This window comes from Coregonus lavaretus, assembly GCF_964263955.1.
Source record: "Coregonus lavaretus genome assembly, chromosome: 10".
Lineage (NCBI taxonomy): Eukaryota > Metazoa > Chordata > Actinopteri > Salmoniformes > Salmonidae > Coregonus > Coregonus lavaretus.
In genome coordinates this window covers 59,633,890-59,656,152 of record NC_139997.1, presented here as the reverse complement: position 1 = coordinate 59,656,152, position 22,263 = coordinate 59,633,890, and the positions used below count along the sequence as shown (strand labels likewise).

The window sequence follows — 22,263 nt, the reverse complement described above, 5'->3', positions numbered from 1 at the left end:
CATTTTGAATTCAGGATGTAACAACAAAATGTGGAATAAACTGTTCTGGCGGCTCGTGGTGACCCAACGCCCTATTAAGACACTATGTTGGCGTTTCTTTATTTTGGCAGTTACCTCCCTTCAGGAAGTATTCACACCCTTTGTTACAAAGTGGGATTAAAACAAATCTAAATTGTCTTTTTGTCACCGATCTACACAAAAAACACTAATATCTCTTGAATAAATAAGTATTCAACCTCCTAAGTCAATACATGTTAGAACTGTGAGTCTTTCTGGGTAAGTCTATAAGAGCTTACCACAACTGGATTGTGCGACATTTGCGCATACTCTTTTCAAAATTCTTCAAGCTCTGTCAAATTGCTTGTTGATCATTGCTAGGGACAACCATTTTCAAGTCTTGCCATAGATTTAAGCAGATTTAAGTCAAAACTATAACTCGGCCACTAGTGAACATTCAATGTCGTCTTGGTAAGCAAGTCCAGTGTAGATTTGTCCTTTGTCTTACTGAAAGGTGAATTAATCTCCCAGTGTCTGGTGGAAAGCAGACTGAACCAGGTTTTCCTCTAGGATTTTGCCTGTGCTTAGCTCCATTCCGTTTCTTTTCGATCATGAAAACCTCCCCAGTCCTAAATGATTACAAGCACACCCATAACATGATGCAGCCACCACTATGCTTGAAAATATGGAGAGTGGTACTCAGTAATGTGTTGTATTGGATTTGCCCCAAACATAACACTTTGTATTCAGGACAAAAAGTTAATTGCTTTACCACATTTTTTGCAGTATTACTTTAGTGCCTTGTTGCAAACAGGATGCATATGTTTTGGAATATTTTGTATTCTGTACAAGCTTCCTTCTTTTCACTCTGTCAATTAGATCAGTATTGTGGAGTAACAACAATGTTAAGCCATCCTCAGTTCTATCACAGCCATTACATTCTAACCGTTTTAAAATCACCATTGGCCTCATGGTGAAATCCCTGAGCGGTTTCCTTCCTCGCTGGCAACAGTTAGGAAGGACGCCTGTATCTTTGTAGTGACTGGGTGTATTGATACACCAACTAAAGTGTAATTCATTACTTCATCATGCTCAAAGGGATATTCAAATGTCTGCTTTTCTATTTTTACCCATCTACCAATAGGTGCCTCTTTGCGAGGCATTGGAAAACCTCCCTGGTCTTTGTGGTTGAATCAGTTTGAAATTTACTGCACGACTGAGAAACCTTACAGATAATTGTATGTGTGGGGTACAGAGAGGAGGTAGTCATTCAAAAATCATGTTAAACACTATTATTGCACACAGAGTCCATGCTATTTATTGTGTGACTTGTTGAGCACATTTTTACTCCTTTACTTATTTACTGTAGGCTTGCCATAACAAAGTGGTTGAATACTTAGACTCAAGACATCTCAGCTTTTCATGAATTTGTTAACATTTCGAAAAACAATTCCACTTTTACATTATGGGGTATTGTGCGTAGGCCAGTGATATAGATAGATATACACATACACTGCATTCGGAAAGTATTCAGACTTATTCCACATTTTGTTTACATTACAACCTTATTCTAAAATTGATTAAATAGTTTTTTCCCCTCAATCTATAAACACCCCATAATGACAAAGCAAAAACAGGTTTTTAGAAAATATATATAATAATAATAACAGAATTAATCACATTTACAGTGGGGAAAAAAAGTATTTAGTCAGCCACCAATTGTGCAAGTTCTCCCACTTAAAAAGATGAGAGAGGCCTGTAATTTTCATCATAGGTACACGTCAACCATGACAGACAAATTGAGATTTTTTTTCTCCAGAAAATCACATTGTAGGATTTTTAATGAATTTATTTGCAAATTATGGTGGAAAATAAGTATTTGGTCACCTACAAACAAGCAAGATTTCAGGCTCTCACAGACCTGTAACTTCTTCTTTAAGAGGCTCCTCTGTCCTCCACTCGTTACCTTTATTAATGGCACCTGTTTGAACTTGTTATCAGTATAAAAGACACCTGTCCACAACCTCAAACAGTCACACTCCAAACTCCACTATGGCCAAGACCAAAGAGCTGTCAAAGGACACCAGAAACAAAATTGTAGACCTGCACCAGGCTGGGAAGACTGAATCTTTAATAGGTAGGCAGCTTGGTTTGAAGAAATCAACTGTGGGAGCAATTATTAGGAAATGGAAGACATACAAGACCACTGATAATCTCCCTCGATCTGGGACTCCACGCAAGATCTCACCCCGTGGGGTCAAAATGATCACAAGAACGGTGAGCAAAAATCCCAGAACCACACGGGGGGATCTAGTGAATGACCTGCAGAGAGCTGGGACCAAAGTAACAAAGCCTACCATCAGTAACACACTACGCCGCCAGGGACTCAAATCCTGCAGTGCAAGACGTGTCCCCCTGCTTAAGCCAGTACATGTCCAGGCCCGTCTGAAGTTTGCTAGAGTGCATTTGGATGATCCAGAAGAGGATTGGGAGAATGTCATATGGTCAGATGAAACCAAAATAGAACCTTTTGGTAAAAACTCAACTCGTCGTGTTTGGAGGACAAAGAATGCGGAGTTGCATCCAAAGAACACCATACCTACTGTGAAGTATGGGGGTGGAAACAGCATGCTTTGGGGCTGTTTTTCTGCAAAGGGACCAGGACGACTGATCCGTGTAAAGGAAAGAATGAATGGGGCCATGTATCGTGAGATTTTGAGTGAAAACCTCCTTCCATCAGCAAGGGCATTGAAGATGAAACGTTGCTGGGTCTTTCAGCATGACAATGATCCCAAACCCACCGCCCGGGCAACGAAGGAGTGGCTTCGTAAGAAGCATTTCAAGGTCCTGGAGTGGCCTAGCCAGTCTCCAGATCTCAACCCCATAGAAAATCTTTGGAGGGAGTTGAAAGTCTGTGTTGCCTAGCGACAGCACCAAAACATCACTGCTCTAGAGGAGATCTGCATGGAGGAATGGGCCAAAAATACCAGCAACAGTGTGTGAAAACCTTGTGAAGACTTACAGAAAACGTTTGACCTGTGTCATTGCCAACAAAGGGTATATAACAAAGTATTGAGAAACTTTTGTTATTGACCAAATACTTATTTTCCACCATAATTTGCAAATAAATTCATTACAAATCCTACAATGTGATTTTCTGGAATTTTTTTCCTCATTTTGTCTGTCATAGTTGACGTGTACCTATGATGAAAATTACAGGCCTCTCTCATCTTTTTAAGTGGGAGAACTTGCACAATTGGTGGCTGACTAAATACTTTTTTTCCCCACTGTACATAAGTATTCAGACCCTTTACTCAGTACTTTGTTGAAGCACCTTTGGCAGCGATTACAGCCTTGAGTATTCTTGGGTATGACGCTACAAGCTTGGCACACCTGTATTTGGGGGGTTTCTCTCATTCTTCTCTGCAGATCCTCTCAAGCTCTGTCAGGTAGGATGGGGAGCATCACTGCATACCTATTTTCAGGTCTCTCCTGAGATGTTAGATCAGGTTAAAGTCCGGGCTCTGGCTGGGCCACTCAAGGACATTCAGAGACTGAAAAACATCCCCACAGCATGATGGTGCCACCACCATGCTTCACCGTAGGGATGGTGCCAGGTTTCCTCCAGACGATGACGCTTGGCATTCAGGCCAAAGAGTTCAATCTTGGTTTCATCAGACCAGAGAATCTTGTTTCTCATGGTCTGAGAGACCTTTAGGTGCCTTTTGGCAAACTCCAAGCGGGCTGTCATGTGCCTTTAACTGAGGAGTGGCTTCCGTCTGGTACTCTACCATAAAGGCCTGATTGGTGGAGTGCTGCACAGTGGTCCTCCTTCTGGAAGGTTCTCCCATCTCCACAGACGAACTCTGGAGCTCTGTCAGAGTGACCATCGGGTTCTTGGTCACCTCCCTGACCAAGGCCCTTCTCTCCCGATTGCTCAGTTTGGCCGGGCGGCAAGCTCTAGGAAGAGCCTAGGTGGTTCCAAACTTCTTCCATTTAAGAATGATGGAGGCCACTGTTCTTGGGGACCTTCAATGCTGCAGAATTGTTTTAGGTACCCTTCCCCAGATCTCTGCCTCGACACAATTCCTTCGACGTCATGGCTTGGTTTTTGCTCTGACATGCACTGTCAACTGTGGGACCTTATATAGACCGGTGTGTGCCTTTCCAAATCATGTCCAATCAATTGAATTTAGCACAGGTGGACTCTAATAAAGTTGTAGAAACATCTCAAGGATGATCAATGGAAACAGGATGTACCTGAGCTCAATTTCGAGTCTCATAGCAAAGGGTCTGAATACTTATGTAAATAAGGTATGTTTTTTTATTTTTAATAAATGTGCAAACATTTCTAAACCGGTTTTCGCTTTGTCATTATGGGGTATTGTGTGTTTTTAATCCAATTTAGAATAAGGCTGTAACTTAATATGGAAAAAGTCAAGTGGTCTGAATACTTTCCGAATGCACTGTATATGGAACACCTTCCTAATATTTTGCCCTCAGAACAGCCTCAATTCGCCGGGGAATGACCTCAAGAAGGTGTCAAAAGCATTCCACTGGGATACTGGCCTTGTTGACTCCAATGCTTCCCACAGTTGTGTCAAGTTGGTTGGATGTCCTTTGGGTGGTGAACCATTCTTGATGCACACGGGAAACAGTTGAGCGTGAAAAACCCAGCAGCGTTGCAGTTCTTGACACAAACCAGTGCATCTGGCACCTAAATTACTACCATACCCTGCTCAAAGGCACTCAAATATTTGGTCTTTACCAATCACCCACTGAATTGCATAGACATATACAATCCATGGCTCAATTGTCTCAAAGCTTAAAAATCCTTCCCTTCATCTACACTGATTGAAGTGGATTTAACAACTGACATCAAAAAGGGATTATAGCCTTCACCTGGACAGTCCATGTCAGAAATTCTGGGTATCCACCTGCGATTGACAGCCAAAATTCATCCAGTAGGGTTGTGGCAAAGGCTGCGCGCAGGGTCCTGTCACTGGATAGTTCCAAGAGTGAGTCCGGTAGCTCCGATGACAGGTAACTGCCAGCGGTGGGTGGCAATCAACGGTTGTCGGGATCCAGTCGTGGTTTTTGTACGACTCCTCTTGAAAGTACCTCCTGAAATGTCCAATTAGTCCTTGGAGGTGATGAGCGATCCTTGCCTTTGTCGCATCATCCAGGTGCAGATCATTCTCCTGAAGCAAATGGAGTCCAGTGAACATCTCCACACTCCCCTCCTCCACTCGCACTGCCCAGTGCTCCAGCTTCTTCACAAACCCCTCAACTTTGTCAGCCAATGACAATGTTGGTATTTGGGCCTTGTAGTGTCATGTTAAAGTCTATTCATTCTATCAAAAATGTCTGCCAAGTAGGCTAGGTTTGCCAGCCATTTAGGATCAGTCAGGCATTCTACATAGGGCGACTGTATCCAGCAGGAATAGGCACACTTCAGCTCTCATTTCAAATAGACGCAGCAGCACTTCACCTCGCGAGACCCACCTGACCTCAGTATGCAACAGTAATGATGTGCTCAGATCCCATTTCTTTGCACAGGTCAGAAAACAGTCTCGTATTCATGGGGCGTGCCTTTATGAAGTTCTCAACGGCCTTGGAAGCAAGATCTTCAATGTATATAACACAATGAGCGAATACTACGTGTGGTGCAACGGCTTGTACCTTTGCCTTCAGACCCTTATGTTTACCCATCATAGCACCAGCCCCATCTGTGCACACTTCTCCCAACACACCTCCTTCCTGCATTTTTTCATCAAGTTTGCTGAATATATCCTGTCTCGTTCATGTCCCCTCAAGTGCACTGCAAATTCACACATCTTCATGTAGTTTACCCTCATAGCAGTATCTGATGAATACGAGAAGCTGAACTGCATGCGAGAGAGATAGAGATATATATCTATCTATCTCTCTATCTATATCGATTCATCTAGTTGTAGAGCAAATGTACCACTTTTTTTGATTCAATCAATAAGCTGACTTGTGTCTTTTGCAATATCATCTATTCGCTGGGCAACAGTGTTATCAGACAGCGGAATTTGTTTAAGCTGACTTGCTATTTTCTCACCATGCATAGCTTGACACATTGCTATTGCTGCGGGGAGAATGAGAGTCTCACCAATAGTGTGTAGCTTTTTGATTTTGCAATGAGATATGACACTTCATAAGAAGCATCTTGGGCTTTGGTAGTGGTTGTCGTCTGTGTGGTCAGTACCTGCTTTTGGCCAAGCAAATCTTGCTCTTTTGCTCATTGGTGTGTAAATGTCTCTTCAGTTTCACTGGCTTCAAACTGTCATTTGCTAGCACATCCACAAAACACATTGTGGATGTGGATCCCCATCGACCATGACACGTGAAACCATACTGAATGTAATCATCTTGATATCTCCGTCGCTTTGCTGAATTCGAGAGGGCCAGCTTATCCTTGCGCTTCTTTCCCACTGGCACTAGGGTCTCTCCCGCCGGCCTCTCGCTCGGCCTAAGCTCAGTGTCATTATCAGATGGCGGTTCATCAGTTGTAGCTATAGTTGTAGATTCACCCTCATTAATGGTTGGATTGTCTTTATTTTTGTGAATCAGCCACCTGTCCATATGTAGCTAAACTGTGTCAGAGACTCTGAGAACAGGGTAGCTAGTTCGAAAATTTGCGCCAATTTGGTCAGGTGGTCGACAAATTCAAAAAATATTGACTAGGCACACTACTACATCGGCTTTTAAAACTATGCCCCTAGAGGCTAAAAAAGTAAAATAACTAGTTTAATGATTTTTAAGTGAATTCATCAAATGGGGACTTAAGATTAAAATTAGCTATCTAGCCATTTCTGGTATAATACATAACATTTCCTCTGAGATTTAAGTTTCAATTGTACATGGTTCCTGTCAAATAAAATAAATACATTTCAGTATTAGCCAACATTGGTAAGATTGATCTTACCCAGGGTCAGATGTCTGATCTTGGGTGATGGTTGGACGGTGGTGTCAGCTTTACCTTTCTTGACTTTGGGTACGGTGCCGTCTGGGCAGCTGCAGGAAGTAGTGCTCTCGTTGTTGGTGACGACCACCTCCACACAGCCGACATGACCCTGCTCCTCTGGTCTTCCACAGGCCTTGCAGCCACTTCTCTCCACAGACTCTAATGAACCCTGTATGGGGGAGCACAGAAAATGACATAGAAAAGTATTATATTGCTAAAAATGGGAGGACCACAGAAAGGGGTGGCAATAGGGCTGTCCCAGACAAAAATAAAATAAATGTTGTAGACCCGAGTCGTCTGTTCTTTCGAATAATCAATTGGTCTACATTTTTAAACATGTATTTTTCCATATATAGACACACCACATGTTTTATTCAAATCAACTATATATGTAGGCTACTGAGCTTGTCTGATAATTTTTTAATCACAGTGCTTAAAGTAAGACAAATTACTAGAGCCAGAGATCAATATAGCCAAACCAGAAGAAAAAAAACCTAAACCCAGATTCACAAACCTTAAGAAGCAATTTCTTCTTAACTATAGACTTAAGAAGTTAAGCAAAATTGCTATTCCTCAAAAAGGTCATTGGAAATGTTCTTGCGCTATGTCTTATTTTTCCAAGATAGCTAAACCCTTGTCTTAAACTCAGGGCAGTGAGAGAAAAATCTCATGAAAGCAATTGAACATGTTTAATTCACAAACTTAATCTGAAAGTTTCAGTATTGATTATTTTAAACCCAAGAACATGTTTTACAACAGTAATCTCAGTAAGAAATATGCTAACATGATTGCCATTACTAGCTAGATAGCTAGTTAAAATGGTTGCCTAGCAACAAACATCTTAAGAAGATTTGTAAGAAGTTATGAGTAGTTCGTAAGAAAATCATTCAATCTTAAGATGTTGTTGAGGAATTGCACTTACATCTTATGAACTTCTTATTTTTTTACGTAAGAAGTGTTTAGTGAATCTGTGCCCTGTTCCCGACCCTCCTCCCCCTCCCACTGCCCGCTGCTGCTGGCCTTCTGCCATTATGCTCCTGAAGTGGCTGGTAATAGGCTACACCAGAGGTCGGCAACCTTTTCTATTTGGTGTGGCAATTTATCGTACCATTTCTACTGATTTGCGTGCCAGTTGTGATTTTCATATGCACATTTTTGTGGAACAGTTTCACTTATAATAAAAGTCCCCATCCTATAAAAAAATAAAACAAAAATAAAAAATAAGCTTCATATATCAAAATCAATGTCATGTGGTTAATCAAAGTTCTAAATTAAAATGATACAAATCTAAAAGTAACTTCTATTGCCATTGCCAATATGTAAATAGCCTACATAACGCCAACAAATCAAAACATTGCAGGTAGAAAATATCCTGATAAAAATAAATATCCTGTAAATCACATTGGCTACGCATGGCCTGTCTGCAAGGAACTTGAAACATTATATCAACTATAAACTTGGTCCTACCCGAAGCTCATCCTAGCAAACTTACAACATAGTATAAAATATTCTGGGCCCTCAGAGTTTCCCGAGCCAGTGAACTCCTGACAGACAGACACAGCTGTAGGCCATTTGCGCAAGGGATAAGAAGTAATCAGGTAGGCTTATTTTATGACGTTTACACCGGATCAGAGCATGACATTTTTTCCCCCTTTCATAATGAGTGATTATCGAAAGGGAGAGAGCTGGAAATATTTTTCAAATAGGCCATGTTGAGGAACTATTCTCATTCTCAATGGATGTAAAAACAGACTTTGTTTACTTGCTGTTTGACGCAAAGAAAAAATTACTTTGAGAAGCTCCACAGTGATGGTGAGTTAAGACAATCAGACATAGTATCAGATCCCCAGATGGGCACATTTATAGGCCTACATTTGCACGCAGGCCAGGTAGCCTAGGCCTTTTTTTAATGTGTAATCAGTTGCGTAATCGTAAATGGAATGAAATAAACCAAAACCTGTTTCTCACAAGTGTAGCATAAGTTGTGTGCTCTGCAAACAACGTGTCCACTCCTACAATGAGAATGATAAGACTAATAATAATAATAATAATAATAATAATATATTGAATGCATTAACAGAAATTACAGTAACCTAACAAACATTGTAGATTAGAAATTATGGGAATTAACGGTAAATGTGGGCCTACTACTGGTGTGCCATCCCCGCGGCCTCCGCAATGGATTAGTCCACTCAGACAGGCGTCTTGTGTGCCATAACAAAAATAATATACATTTGTGACTGCTCAACAAAAAAAAAAAATCTTGGCCGACCAACAGCCTATCGACCCAAAAACAATAAATATACCAGTCAACTAAATGTGGTCAGCTCTATGTGGCAGTGTTATTGGCAGGGAGAGTTATGGACTTACAAACACTGTCTGACCATTTGAAAGCTATTTTTTGCTATTCAAACCTATGGATGCCATTTTGTGACAAACACTGAGTGTGTGAATAATAAAAAGGTCACAAATAGAATGCTTTAGTAATCTAGCAATAACATGGTTAGCTTGACAATGAAGAGCATGGATAAGGTTAACCACATAATGCGGAACAAGTATGCCAGACAAGGGCATGTGGGGATATAACAGACTCAGTGGTATTTCCCTGTTGTCATGCTGCCTTAGTGCTCCTGTCGTGTGTTAGAGAGGAGAAAAAGATAAAGGATTACCTCATCCAGGCTCTTCTCCTTGCCCTCGGACATGTCGAAGCCGCACTTGTTCTTTCGTCTGTTCTTCTTCTTCTGCCTCTTCTTCTCCTGCTTCAGCTCCTTGGCCCTCTCCTCCTCAGACAGCTCTTCACACAACTGCTCCAAACGACTGATGCCTTGCACCTTCTCCACCGCCATCTGGGGAAATGGGTGTTAACAGGTCGTTATAGTAAAATTAATTTGGCTAAATAAAAAGGTTATAAAAATTGAATGTTGAAATTCTTCCAATTCTGTCAAATTGGATGTTGATGATTCCTAGACAATCATTTTCAAGCAGATTTAAGTAAAAACTAACTCTGCCACTCAAACATTCACTGTATTCTTGGTAAGCAATTCCAGTGTAGAATTGGCCTTGTGTTTTAGGTTATTGTCCTGCTGAAAAGGTGAACTCATCTCCCAGTGTGATGGAAAGCAGACTGAACCAGGTTTTCCTCTAGGATTTTGCCTGTGCTTAGCTCCATTCTGTTTCTATCCTGAAAAACTCCCCAGTCCTTAATGATTACAAGCATACCCATAACATGATGCAGCCACCACTATGCTTGAAAATATGGAGAGTGGTACTCAGTAATGTGTTGTATTGGATTTGCCCCAAACATAACACTTTGTATTCAGGGCAAAAAGTTTGTTGCTTTGCCAGTATTACTTTAGTGTCATGTTTTGTTTCACTCTGTCAATTACGTTAGTATTGTGGAGTAACAACAATGTTGAGCCATCCTCAGTTCTCCTATCACTGCCATTAAATTCTAACTGTTTTAAAATCACCATTGGCCTGTCATTAATAAAGGTTGAAAAAAGTAAGGGGCTTAGACAGCTGCCCTGGGGTTTCCTTCCACTCTGGCAACTGAGTTAGGAAGGACGCCTGTATCTTTGTAGTGACTGGGTTGTATTGATACGCCATCCAAAGTGTAATTAATAACATTACCGTGCTCAAAAGGGCTATCCAATGTGCGTTTTTTTTTTTTTTTTTTTTTTTTTTACACCCATCTACACTGAACAAAGACAAACACAACATGCATCAATTTCAAGGATTTTGTTACAGTTCATAAGGAAATCAGTCAATTTAAATAAACTCATTACGCCCTAAATCTATGGATTTCACTTGACTGGGAATACAGATATGCATCTGTTGATCACAGACACCTTAAAAAAAACTTTTTAAAAAAGGTAGGGGAGTGGATCATTGAACCAGTCAGTATCTGGTGATGACCATTTGCCTCATGCAGTGTGACATCTCCTTCACATAGAGTTGATTAGGCTGTTGATTGTGGCCTGTGGAATGTTGTCCAATTCCTCTTCAATGGCTGTGCGAAGTTGCTAGATATTGGCAGGAACTGGAACACGCTGTCGTACACATCGATCCAGAGCATCCCAAACGTGCTCAATTGGTGACATGTCAGGTGAATATGTAGGCCATTGAAGAACTGGGACATTTTCAGCTTCCAGGAATTGTGTACAGATCCTTGCGACATGGGGGCGTGCATTATGTGCATTATCATGCTGAAACATGAGTTGATGGCAGTGGATGAATGGCACAACAATGGGCCTCAGGCGCTCTTCACAGTATTTCTGTGCATTCAAATTGCCTTTCGATAAAATGTAATTGTGTTCGTTGTCCGTAGCTTATGCCTGCCCATACCAAAACCCCACCGCCACCATGGGGCACTCTGTTCACAACGTTGACATCAGCAAACCGATCACCCACACAACACCATACACGCCATCTGCCCGGTACAATTGAAACTGGGATTCATCCGTGAAGAGTACACTTCTCCAGCGTGCCAGTGGCCATCGAAGGTGAGCATTTGCCCACTGAAGTCGGTTACTATGCCGAACTGCAGTCAGGTCAAGACCCTGGTGAGGATGAGGAGCACGCAGATGAACTTCCCTGAGATGGTTTCTGACAGTTTGTGCAGAAATTCTTCGGTTGTGCAAACCCACAGTTTCATCAGCTGTCCGGTTGGCTGGTCTCAGACGATCCCACAGGTGAAAAAGCCGGATGTGGAGGTCCTGGGCCGGCGTGGTTACATGTGGTCTGCGGTTGTGAGGCCGGTTGGACATACTGCCAAATTTTCTAAAACGACGTTGGAGGCAGCTGGTAGAGAAATTAACATTCAATTATCTGGCAACAGCTCTGGTGGACATTCCTGCAGTCAGCATGCGAATTGCACGCTCCCTCAAAACTTGAGACATCTGTGGCATTGTTTTGTGTGACAAAACTGCACATTTTAGAGTGGCCTTTTATTGTGCCAAGCACAAGGTGCACCTGTGTAATGATCATGCTGTTTAATCAGCTTCTTGATATGCCACACCTGTCAGGTGGATGGATTAACTTGGCAAAGGAGAAATGCTCACTTACAGGGATGTAATCAAATTTGTTAAAATGTTAAAGAAATAAGCTTTTTGTGCATATGGAAAATGTCTTGGATCTTTTATTTCAGCTCATATATGTTGCGTTTATATTTTTGTTCAGTATATCAATAAGTGCCCTTCTTTGCGAGGCATTGGAAAACCTCCATAGTCTTTGTGGTTGAATCTGTATTTGAAATTCACTGCTTGACTGAGGGACCTTACAGATAATTGCATGTGTGGGGTACAGAGATGAGGTAATCATTCAAAAATCATCTTAAACACTATTGCACACAAAGTGAGTCCATGCAACTTATTATATGACTTGTTAAGCAAAATCGTGTGCAAGGCTGTCCTCAAGGCAAAGGGTGGCTATTTGAAGAATCTCAAATATAAAATACATTGATTTGTTTAACACTTTTTTGGTTACTACATGATTCCATATGTGTTATTTCATAGTTTTGATGTCTTCACTATTATTCTACAATGTAAAAAATTGTAAAAATAAAGAAAAACCCTTGAATGAGTAGGTGTGTCCAAACTTTTGACTGGTAGTGTACATGAACCAAACGTTAATGATGAATAATGAATAAGCTAAATCATGCAAGTATTATTTGTCTGTGTATGCAGGACATAAGAGGACTAACGGGACTGCCCCGGCAGAGCTCCTGACAGATGTGCATTAAGTTTGCTGGAACCTCTCCAGCTGATAATAAATAATTATTCATTTAAGATTGACTTCAGGTGTCCCTGGTGGTAATTTCCACGACAAAAGCTTGGGAGCACCTTAAAATGACATTTTGGCCAAAAAGGCAAACTTCGCTCCATCATTCATCACAAAACCCACTGATATAGCCAACTACTTTAATGATTTTTTCATCAGCAAGATTAGCAAACTTAGGCATGACATGCCAGCAAAAAAACGCAGACACTACACTTCCAAGTATAACTGACCAAATTATGAAAGACAAGCATTGTAATTTTGAATTCCGAAAAGTGAGTGAGGAAGAGGTGAAAGAATTAGTTGTCTATCAACAATGACAAGCCACCTGGGTCTGACAACTCGGATGGAAAATTACTGAGAATAATAGCGGACGATATTGCCACTCCAATTTGTCATATCTTCAATCTAAGCCTAGAAGAAAGTGTGTGCCCTCAGGCCTGGAGGGAAGCAAAAGTAATTCCGATACCCAAAAATAGTAAAGCCCCATTCACAGGCTCAAATAGCCAACCAATCAGCCTGTTACCAACCCTTAGTAAACATTTGAAAAAAATTGTGTTTGACCAGATACAATGCAGTTTTACAGTAAACAAATTGACAGACTTTCAGCACGTTTATAGGGAAGGACATTCAACAAGCACAGCACTTACACAAATGAATGATGATTGGCTGAGAGAAATTGATGATAAAAAGATTGTGAGAGCTCTTTTGTTAGACTTCAGTACGGCTTTCGACATCATCGATCATAGTGTGCTTCTGGAAAAATGTATGTGTTATGGCTTTACATCGCCTGCTATATTGTGGATACAGAGTTACCTGTCTAACAGAACACAGAGGGTGTTCTTTAATGGAAGCCTCTCCAACATAATCCAGGTAGAATCAGGAATTCCCCAGGGCAGCTGTCTAGTCCCCTTACTTTTTTCAACCATTATTAATGCTTTGAGTAAAGCTAGTGTGTATTTGTATGTGAATGACTCAACACTATACACGTCAGTTACTACAGCGAGTGAAATTACTGTAACATTTAACAAAGAGCTGCAGTCATTTTCAGAGTGGGTGGCAAGAAATAATTTAGTCCTAAATATTACAAAAACTAAGAGAATTTTATTCGGGACAAATCCTTAACTAAACCTCAACTAAATCTTGTAATGAATAATGTGGAAATTGAGCAAGTTGAGGTGACTCAACTGCTTGGAGTAACCCTGGATTGTAAACTCGTGGTCAAAACATGTTGATGCAACAGTAGCTAAGATGTGGAGAAGTCTGTCCAAAATAAAGCGCTGCTCTACATTCTTAACAACATTATGAACGAGGCCGGTCCTACAGGCCCTAGTTTTGATGCACCTGGACTACTGTCCAGTCATGTGGTCAGGTGCCACAAAGAGGGACAATTGGCTCAGAACAGGGCAGCACGGCTGGCACTTAAATGTACACGGAGCGATAACATGAATAATATGCATGTCAATCTCTCATGGCTCAAAGTAGAGGAGAGATTGACATTTTGTATGTATTGACATGCTGAATTTATTTTATATATTTTTTACCTTTATTTAACTAGGCAAGTCAGTTAAGAACAAATTCTTATTTACAATGACGGCCTACACCGGCCAAACCCAGACGACGCTGGGCCAATTGTGCGCCGCCCTATGGGACTCCCAATCACGGCCGGTTGTGATACAGCCTGGAATCGAACCAGGGGGTCTGTAGTGACCACTGAGATGCAGTGCCTTAGACCGCTGCGCCACTCGGGAGCCCAATGCACCGAGGTGTCTGTTAAAACTACTATCACACAGCTCAGACACCCATGCATACCCCACAAGACATGCCACCAGAGGTATCTTCACAATCCCAAAGTCCAGAACAGACAATGAGAGGCGCACATTACTACATACAGTCGTGGTCAAAAGTTGAGAATGACACAAATACTAATTTTCACAAAGTCTGCTGCCTCAGTTTTGATGATGGCAATTTGCATATACTCCAGAATGTCATGAAGAGTGATCAGATGAATTGCAATTAATTGCAAAGTCCCTCTTTGCCATGAAAATTAACTTCATCCCCAAAAAACATTTCCACTGCATTTCAGCCCTGCCACAAAAGGACCAGCTGACATCATGTCAGTGATTCTCTCGTTAACACAGGTGAGAGTGTTGACGAGGACAAGGCTGGAGATCACTCTTTCATGCTGATTGAGTTAGAATAACAGACTGGAAGCTTTAAAAAGGAGGGTGGTGCTTGAACTCATTGTTAACCATAGTTACCTGCAAGGAAACACGTGCCGTCATCATTGCTTTGCACAAAAAGGGCTTCACAGGCAAGGATATTGCTGCTAGTAAGATTGCACCTAAATCAACCATTTATCGGATCATCAAGAACTTCAAGGAGAGAGGTTCAATTGTTGTGAAGAAGGCGTCAGGGCGCCCAAGAAAGTCCAGCAAGCGCCAGGACCGTCTCCTAAAGTTGATTCAGCTGCAGGATCGGGGCACCACCAGTGCAGAGCTTGCTCAGGAATGGCAGCGGGCAGGTGTGAGTGCATATGCACGCACAGTGAGGCGAATACTTTTAGAGGATGGCCTGGTGTCAAGAAGGGCAGCAAAGAAGCCACTTCTCTCCAGGAAAAAACATCAGGGACAGACTGATATTCTGCAAAAGGTACAGGGATTGGACTGCTGAGGACTGGGGTAAAGTCATTTTCTCTGATGAATCCCCTTTCCGATTGTTTGGAGCATCCAGAAAACACCTTGTCCGGAGAAGACAAGGTGAGCGCTACCATCAGTCCTGTGTCATGCCAACAGTAAAGCATCCTGAGACCATTCATGTGTGGGGGTTGCTTCTCAGCCAAGGGAGTGGGCTCACTCACATTTTTGCCTAAGAACACATCCATGAATAAAGAATGGTACCAACACATCCTCTGAGAGCAACTTCTCCCAACCATCCAAGAACAGTTTGGTGACAACCGATGCCTTTTTCAGCATGATGGAGCGCCTTGCCATAAGGCAAAAGTGATAACTAAGTGGCTCGGGGAACAAAACATTGACATTTTGGGTCCATGGCCAGGAAACTCCCCAGGCCTTAATCCCATTGAGAACTTGTGGTCGATCTTCAAGAGGCGGGTGGACAAACAAAAACCCACAAATTCGAACAAACTCCAAGCATTGATTATACAAGAATGGGCTGCCATCAGTCAGGATGTGGCCCAGAAGTTAATTGACAGCATGCCAGGGCGGATTGCAGAGGTCTTGAAAAAGAAGGGTCAACACTGCAAATATTGACTCTTTGCATAAACTTAATGTAATTGTCAATAAAAGCCTTTGACACTTATGGAATGCTTGTAATTATACTTCAGTATACCATAGTAACATCTGACAAAAATATCTCATAACACTGAAGCAGCGAACTTTGTGAAGACCAATACTTGTGTCATTCTCAAAACTTTTGACCAAGACTGTAGAGCCATGGCTACATGGAACTCTATTCCACATCAGGTAACTGATGCAAGCAGTAGAATCAGATTTTAAAAAACAGATAAAAATAAACCTTATGCAACAGCGGGGCCTGTGAAGAGACACACACACAGGCACACGCATACATATGATAACACACGCACTATACACACGTACACATGGATGTTGTATTGTAGATATGTGGTAGTAGAGTAGTGGCCTGAGGGCACACAATGTGTTGTGAAAAGTTATGAAATGTAATATCTTAAATTGTATATAACTGCCTTAATGTTGCTGGACCCCAGGAAGAGTAGCTGCTTCCTTGGCAGCAGCTAATGGGGATCCTTAATAAATACAAATACATCACTTCCATCAACAAATATGTCTGATACATGTCACTTCAACTTGTTGTTATTATGTCATGCTGGCATTGTACAACAAACCTCAAAGCTTGCTCGTTGGTGTTCTTTTTTGTATGATGTTGGGTGGAAAGAAATCTATAAAAATGTGATCATAAAAAAACAAAAACAAACCAACCTCAAAGCTTTTGCGTAGAGCGTCGATGCTGAGGTAGAAGAGCATCTGCCAGGTTTGCTCCTCTGCCCTCAGCTTCTGCCAGATTCTGTGCAGCCGCTCATACAGGTGGATGCCCAGGCAGGTCAACACTTCCTCTTGTGCAATGTCAATGGTCTTAGCGTGCCGTTCTCTACGTCTAAGAAGAGACGGCAGGAGTTTTGTTGTGAAAATTAGCATTTTACTTCTATGTGGTCTTTAACAAGCAAACAAAAGGTAATGGAAAAACTATAACTAAGCTAGTATATCAGAAGGATACCAGATGATTTTAGCATACTTCACTACTACTACTCCTAGGTTACTACATGTGTTTACAGAACATAGATTATAGAACATAGGAAAAAGTAGCAGTTTACATACTCGTAACCTCCGGCGAACTCGGGCTCGGCCCGGCCCAGGAGGTGTGCGATGAAGTCGGTCTCGCAGCAGACGTGGACGTGGTGCTCGTGGGGGCAGCAGCGAAAACCCTCGTACAACGCAGCGCAGTATCCCTTCTCTTTTGTGCAGTCCAGCTCCCCAACCAGGATGTTGTACGCTCTCAGTACCTTGTTCTTGCAGTCAGTACAGAACCTGAAAGGAAGAGAGAAGGGACAAAAGGAAAACATTGTAGTAGTAACATTTATTTTCACAGTCTAAGTTACATTAAGGTGCAGTTGCATAAGTAACATTACTCTAACTTACCTGTGTTTGCGCAAGTATGTTTCCAGGGTTTCCAGGAGGCAGGCACTGTCGATCAGAACGACCTCATCCCTGCACTCCTGAGACATGAGCTCCCACACATCCATCCAGCTTCCCCTGTGAGCAGCAAACCACCTTGGTTAACATCAAGCACGACACACATCAATCAAACACATTCTTTCGAAAGACAAACATATCAAGTCAGCTTCACAATAGAGGTGACGAACAAGACAGGCATGCCGACTTAACATCGGCAAGTATTCATTGGATAAATCCTGATTAAAATGTGCTTCAACTCAAGAAAGTATTTTACTTTTGATCCTGACAATGAACTCAACTACTTCAGACTGGCGCTAACTAGCTAGCATCCAGAAATGTCACTTAAAAACTCTGAACAAACAAGCTGTGTTTGCTTTGCTGCATACCTGCTGGGGGACTGAAAGGGTCCAAAGTAAAACGTGACGTAACATCTGCTGTCTCTCTTCGCTCCTCCGTCTTTGTCTTTCTCTAAACCTAGCCCTTTGTCTGCCTTCCCTTCTCCTCTAAAGATTCATACAGACATCTCAAAGACACTTCAATACTGTACATCATAAATTACTCTTACTACAGCTTCAAATTGCCTAGTCTGGCCCTGGTATGACCAATAGGTGGACATACAGATTACATTTAATTTACCAGAACTGAGAGAACAGGCTTCACAACTTTTTCCTCAAGAACTGTATCGTCATACACGATATTGCAAATAAGTCCAATACAGCAGTTACAGTGCATTCGAAAAGTATTCAGACACCTTAACTTTTTTCACATTGTTAAGTTACAGCCTTATTCTAAAATGTATTAAATAGTTTTCCCTCATTAATCTACACACAATACCCCATAATGACAAAGCAAAAAAAGGTTTTTAGAATTTATCATTTATAAAAAAATTCAAACTGAAATATTACATTTACATAAGAATTCAGACCCTTTACTCAGTACTTTGTTGAAGCACCTTTGGCAGCGATTACAGCTACAAGCGTGGACACCTGTATTTGGGGAGTTTATCACATTCTTCTCTGCAGATCCTCACAAGCTCTGTGTCAGCATTTTCAGGTTTCTCCAGAGATGTTCGATCGGGTTCAAGTCCGGGCTCTGGCTGGGCCACTCAAGGACATTGAGATTTGTCCCGAAGCCACTCCTGCATTGTCTTGGCTGTGTGCTTAGGGTCGTTGCACTGTTGGAAGGTGAACCTTCGCCCCAGTCTGAGGTCCTGAGCGCTCTGGAGCAGGTTTTCGTCAAGGATCTCGCTGTACTTTGCTCCGTTCATCTTTCCCTCGATCCTGACTAGTCTCCCTGCCACTGAAAAACATCCCCACAGCATGACGCTGCCACCACCATGCTTCACCGTAGGGATGGTGCCAGGTTTCCTCCAGACGATGACGCTTGGCATTCAGGCCAAAGAGTTCAATCTCGGTTTCATCAGACCAGAGAATCTTGTTTCTCATGGTCTGAGAGTCTTTAGGTGCCTTTTGGCAAACTCCTAGCGGGCTGTCATGTGCCTTTTACTGAGGAGTGGCTTCCGTCTGGCCACTCTACCATAAAGGCCTGATTGGTGGAGTGCTGCAGAGATGGTTGTCCTTCTGGAAGGTTCTCCCATCTCACAGAAGAACTCTGGAGCTCTGTCAGAGTGACCATTGTGTTCTTGGTCACCTCCCTGAACCACCTAGGCCCTTCTCCCACGATTGCTCAGTTTGGCCAGCTCCAGGAAGAGCCTAGGTGGTTCCAAACTTCTTCCATTTAAGAATGATGGAGGCCACTGTGTTCTTGGGGATCTTCAATGCTGCAGACATTTTTTGGTACCCTTCTCCAGATCTGTGCCTCGACACAATCCTGTCTCGGAGCTCTACGGACAATACCTCCGACCTCATGGCTTGGTTTTTGCTCTGACATGCATTTTCAACTGTGGGACCTTATATAGACAGGTGTGTGCCTTTCCAAATCATGTCCAATCAATACAATACAAGACTCCAATCAAGTTGAAGAAACATCTCAAGGATGATCAATGGAAACAGGATGCATCGGAGCTCAATTTCGAGTCTCATAGCAAAGGGTCTGAATACTTATGTAAATAAGGTATTTCTGTTTTTATTTTATTTTTTATAAATTTGCAAAAATGTCTACAAATCTGTTTTTGCTTTTATCATTATGGGTTATTGTGTGTAGATTGATGAGGATTTTTATTTATTTAATCCATTTCAGAATAAGGCTGTAACGTAACAAAATGTGGAAAAAGTCAAGAGGTCTGAATACTTTCAGAATGCACTGTAGATAGATGATAAATAGTATATGTTAATGTGACTCACCCCAGTGGCTTAGGTTTGTGTGTGTCTAAGGAGTGCAACTGGCAGCGTTTATTCTTTTTGCTTTTTGGAATGGCATCGATCATGTCATTCAACTTTGACCTACAAAAAAAAACAAAAAAACATTTTCCTTTCTGGCACATTTACTAATACTGTAGTGTTGTACAGTATACCGAAACATCTGTACTTTCTTTCGATACAAGAATCTGAAAAAGGGTTCGGTACTCAAATTGTTGTTACTTTCGGTACTTCTGTCAAGCGTGTCTCATGTCGGCTACTGATTGAGAGTCCGTCTATCAGCGCAGCCAATGTCCCCTTACGAGTGCGAGAGCACCGTGCCTGCTCCATTTACACATTGCTAGCTCTAGCCTGTCCTGAGGTATCATTGCACTCACTATGAGTCTGGGCTGCATCACCACTTATGCTGCAAAGACGTTCACATACTTGAATAATGCAAAACGCCTCAAGTCTTCCCCCAGTCATGCCTCAAACTGAGTGTGTGAATGATGTCATTGTTCTTAACCTCTTAAGGATCGGAACCTTTTTTTTTTTTTTTGTGCCTAAAATGACATACCCAAATCTAACTGCCTGTAGCTCAGACCTGAAGCAAGGATATGCATATTATTGATACCATTTGGAAGGAAACACTTTGAAGTTTGTGGAAATGTGAAATTAATGTAGGAGAATATAACACATTAAATCTGGTAGAAGATAATACAAACAAAAAAACATGCGTTCTATTTTTTTGTTTGTTCCATCATATTTGAAATGCAAGAGAAAAGGCCACAATATAATATTGCAGTTTAGGCGCAATTTAGGTTTCAGATTGATCCAGTGAAGCATTGCAATACTGGACTATTTTGTATCAAGTCTGCCCAAATGTGCCGAATTGGTCAACTGATACATTTTCAAGTACATAACTACAGAGAACATACAAAAATGATATTGTAATACAAAATGTAAGTTTACACACGCCCAGGAATGTCACACATGACGGATTATTAGCTTATACACTAACTTTGACACATCTCGATGGCCGGGTGGGTGTGGTGCCAGAGACAGCAAGGGTTCAAACTGTAGAACCCAGTTCCTACATTTGAATATAAAAATTGATTTTATCAAACAAAACTATGCTACAATTTATCTCTGGGACCCTCAGGATAACAAATCAGACCAAGATTACTGAATGTAGGTACATTATTTACCTTCAGAGGTGAATGTATCAAACCAGTTGCCGTGATACGCTTTTTATTGTGCACTCCCCTTAAACAATAGCATGGTATTCTTTCACTGTAAAAGCTACTGTAAATTGGACAGTGCAGTTAGATTAACAAGAATTTAAGCTTTCTGCCCATATACAGTGGCTTGCGAAAATATTCACCCCCCCCCTGGCATTTTTCCAATTTTGTTGCCTTACAACCTGGAATTAAAAAATTGATTTTTGGAGGGTTTGTATCATTTGATTTACACAACATGCCTACCAATTTGAAGATGCAAAATATTTTTTTTTGTGAAACAAACAACAAATAAGACAAAACAACAGAACTTGAGCATGCATAACTATTCACCCTCCAAAAGTCAATACTTTGTAGAGCCACCTTTTGCAGCAATTACAGCTGCAAGTCTCTTGGGGTATGACTCTATAAGTTTGGCACATCTAGCCACTGGGATTTTTGCCCATTCTTCAAGGCAAAACTGCTCCAGTTCCTTCAAGTTGGTTGGGTTCCGCTGGTGTACAGCAATCTTTAAGTCATACCCCAGATTCTCAATTGGATTTACTAGGCCATTCCAAGACATTTAAAATGTTTCCCCTTAAACCACTCGAGTGTTGCTTTAGCAGTATGCTTAGGGTCATTGTCCTGATGGAAGACTGAAACAGGTTTCCCTCAAGAATTTCCCTGTATTTAGCGCCATCCATCATTCCTTCCATTCTGACAAGTTTCCCAATCCCTGCCGATGAAAAACATCCCACAGCATGATGCTGCCACCACCATGCTTCACTGTGGGAATGGTGTTCTCGGGGTGATGAGAGGTGTTGGGTTTGCGCCAGACATAGCGTTTTGCTTGATGGCTAAAAAGCTCAATTTTAGTCTCATCTGACCAGAGTACCTCCATATGTTTGGGGAGTCTCCCACATGCCTTTTGGCGAACACCAAACGTGTTTGCTTATTTTTTTCTTTAAGCAATGGCTTTTTTCTGGCCACTCTTCTGTAAAGCCCAGCTCTGTGGAGTGTACGGCTTAAAGTGGTCCTATGGACAGATACTCCAATCTCTGCTGTGGAGCTTTGCAGCTCCTTCAGGGTTATCTTTGGTCTCTTTGTTGCCTCTCTGATTAATGCCCTCCTTGCCTGATACGTGAGTTTTGGTGGGCGGCCCTCTTGGCAGGTTTGTTGTCGTGCGATATTCTTTCAATTTTTTAATAATGGATTTAAATGGTTCTCCGTGGGATGTTCAACGTTTTGGATAT

General features: G+C 41.7%; 1 protein-coding gene across 4 annotated transcripts in view; it reads right to left on the bottom strand.

Moving 5' to 3' along the window:
* The window catches only part of LOC311135624 (gametogenetin-binding protein 2-like), a 37,444-nt gene that overhangs the window by 5,665 nt on the left and 9,516 nt on the right, over positions 1-22,263 (bottom strand). For all 4 annotated transcript variants that reach the window (XM_084169653.1, XM_084169652.1, XM_084169651.1 and 1 more), the window contains exons 5-10: positions 19,800-19,898; positions 17,461-17,574; positions 17,140-17,349; positions 16,744-16,918; positions 9,658-9,834; positions 7,004-7,157 (exon numbers count right to left, since the gene is read on the bottom strand). In XM_084169653.1, the coding sequence (XP_084025779.1) occupies positions 7,004-7,157; positions 9,658-9,834; positions 16,744-16,918; positions 17,140-17,349; positions 17,461-17,574; positions 19,800-19,898 (929 nt within the window). The remainder of the gene's footprint in view (positions 1-7,003; positions 7,158-9,657; positions 9,835-16,743; positions 16,919-17,139; positions 17,350-17,460; positions 17,575-19,799; positions 19,899-22,263) is intronic.